The following is a 2,601-nucleotide window of genomic DNA, read 5'->3' on the forward strand; positions in this document are numbered from 1 at the left end:
ATTTGCCTTCCCGATGCTCTGGGGCTCCACAGGACCGGCTGGGCCGGTTCTGGCCCCGCTCTCCTGGGGAGCTGAACCCCCTCTCTCCTCCTGCTGCTCTGCGGGGGGGGGGGCTGCTGGAGGCAGCCTGGTCCTGCCGCTGCGGGAGAGGGCCCAGCACGCTCGCAGGGGGCTGGAGCTGTGCTATGCCGGTGAAGATCGCTCTGGGGGGATGCGAGCATGCAGCAGTCTTCCAGGAAGAGCCCATGGCCTCACACGGCTTTCCCATGCCAGCTCCACTTCACGTGGCTGCCGGGTGAGTCATGCAGCCCAGCCAGGCTCCTTGCCGCCAGGCTGGAGACAGGCAGGTCAGGGACTGCAGCAAGGCTCGGTACCTCTCCTGGCTCCCTTCCCCTGCTCCCTGCACAGCCCTGGGTCTCTGGAAGAGCAGATGAGTGAGGAGGAGGGGAGGGACCCATCCGTGGGAGAGATGGGGTCTTGCTATTCAAGGCTCAGCGTGGTGCAGCTGGGCTGGCAGGACCCAGCAGACTTGAGCGCATCCCTGGAGGGTCCCTAGAACAAAGTGAGCGGCAGAAGCGTGCCCTCTCCCTCCCTGAGGACTGCCAGCTGTCCTCCGCTGGGAACAGGGGCACATCCTTTCCCATGGCCCTGTCCCCCACCCATCCTCCCCCTGACGCCGCTCTGCCCCACAGAAAAGCCAGCCCAGGCGTGCTGCGGCAGCAGTAAACAGACCGATTTTAATGCACGTAACACCCAACATCACCACGGGAGGGACTCGTCCCTTCCCTCACAACCCTCTCAGGCCATCAGCTGTGAAACACAGCCACCTCTGGCCCTCCAGCTGCCTGCGCGGAAGCCGGCTTGGGCTGCTTTTCCATCAGCTGTGCCCCTGGCTTCGGCGGCATCCCCGCGGCTCGGCGAGGCTGTCGGGCTGGTCCAGCAGGGAAGCGCTTTTAGGCAGCAGAGCGGGTGAAGGCAGGGCCCGGGGCCAGGGAGCGAGCCCTAAGGCACATCAGAGCAGGTTTGGAGAGGCCAAGACCTCCAGGAGCCGGAGCCTGGGTCCCCCTCGGCGCGCACATCTCAGTCTATCAGAAACTTCTCACCATCCACATCTCTCCCTGCAGAGCCCTTGCGCAGGGAGGGGAAAAAATCGGAGCGGAGGAGTCGGGAGAAGTACATGAGAATCATGGCGTCGAGCAGCAGGAGGTTGGCAGTGAGGAAGGCACCCTGGCCCTGCACCTCCACGTAGCGGAGGAAGTACCAGGTGAGGTAAGCCTGGGGTGCCAGGCGGAAGGCGAAGTACATCACCAGGTTGACGTACTTGTTGGCCTCGTAGAGCGCCGGGGAAGGCACATTGCTCATCTTCAGCAGCATGCGGACGGTGAGGAAGATGTTGCTCACCTCCACCAGCAGCAGCAGTATCGCCGCCACCAGGAAACGGCCTGTGATGATGAGCGAGACGAAGGCAGAGATGGCCTAGGAGTGGGAGGGGACACAGCAGGGTCAGCTCTCCTCGCCCTGGGGGAGGCGAGTCCTTCCCCCACCAAGGTTTGGGCATACGCGGTGCTGCTCCTCCCACCCGGAGATCCCAGCAGCCCCCCCAAGCACCTGGGCCAAGGGAAAACCAGTCTGGAGAGCCAGTTCCCCCAGGACCAGTTACACCTCCCTGCGCGGGGAGCTGGGACCAGCCTCCGGCTCTTCCCTCGCCCGGCACAGCAGCCTGTCTGGCTCCCGGTGCTCGGAGCCGATGCTGGCAAGTGTCCTGCCCTGCCAGGCGCCCTCGCCTTGTTGATGCGCAGCCTACCTGGCAGCCAGGGTGAGGTGGAGGGAAGGGCTCTGGCTTGCCCTGCCGTAGCACACGAAACCTGCATGGGCTGAGCCCTGGGGTGCGTGGTAGCCCCCCCCCCCGCCCCGTGCTGGCCCTTTGTCTCCCTGGGGCCGTACTCACCATGGCATGGTGCACCAGGTACTCCCAGGAGGAGCGGGACTGGTGGTTGAAGATGATGTCAAGGCTGTCGTGGATGAAGTAGCCTGCGGGATGAGGGAGAGAGCGTTGAGGGGGGGTCTGGCTTGTGCATCGTCACCCACTGCGGTAAGGGGGAGCAGCAAGGAGGAGGAGGGTGGCGTGACCGTGCTCCAGGCGTCGGAAACGCCTCCGCCCCGGCTGAGCGTGGGGAGACGGCTGGGCCCCGGGGGCTGGCAGCCTGCGGGCTCCGTGCTCGCGATCAAAGCAGGAGGCACGGAGAGTCACCCGGCCCATGATCATCCCGGGCCAGCGTGCCGCGCGAGGCTGAAGAAGGGAGTGGGCAGAGCCTGGCGGGGTGGCCGCCGCCATCGCCCTGCCTGGCTCCTTACCTGAGGAGAAGCAGACCAGCAGGTGCCCTGAGATGCTGTAGCCGTCCTGGATGTCGGAGAGCAGCTCCGGGGAGTGCCAGAGGCTGGGGGTGAGGAGAGGAGGAAGGGGGTCAGCCTGGGCGCCCAGGCAGGGTGCTGGGATGGGGGACAGGGGCGCAGGGTGCCATCCCTCCCCGCCTCGGTGCCCGGTACCTGAAGAGGGCCCATAGCCCGGCCGGGGCCGCACGGCGGCGGGCTGGGGTGGGG

At 66.2% G+C, this 2,601-nt stretch overlaps 1 protein-coding gene across 1 annotated transcript in view; it reads right to left on the reverse strand.

Moving 5' to 3' along the window:
* Positions 1-712: 712 nt before the first annotated feature.
* TLCD1 (TLC domain containing 1) overlaps positions 713-2,601 on the reverse strand; it is a 3,803-nt gene continuing 1,914 nt past the window's right edge. The window contains exons 2-5 of the mRNA XM_009278308.1: positions 2,548-2,590; positions 2,356-2,438; positions 1,949-2,031; positions 713-1,476 (exon numbers count right to left, since the gene is read on the reverse strand). Of these exons, the coding sequence (XP_009276583.1) occupies positions 1,081-1,476; positions 1,949-2,031; positions 2,356-2,438; positions 2,548-2,590 (605 nt within the window). The 3' untranslated portion in view covers positions 713-1,080. The remainder of the gene's footprint in view (positions 1,477-1,948; positions 2,032-2,355; positions 2,439-2,547; positions 2,591-2,601) is intronic.

This window comes from Aptenodytes forsteri, unplaced genomic scaffold (genome assembly GCF_000699145.1).
Source record: "Aptenodytes forsteri isolate BGI_AS27 unplaced genomic scaffold, ASM69914v1 Scaffold66, whole genome shotgun sequence".
NCBI lineage: Eukaryota > Metazoa > Chordata > Aves > Sphenisciformes > Spheniscidae > Aptenodytes > Aptenodytes forsteri.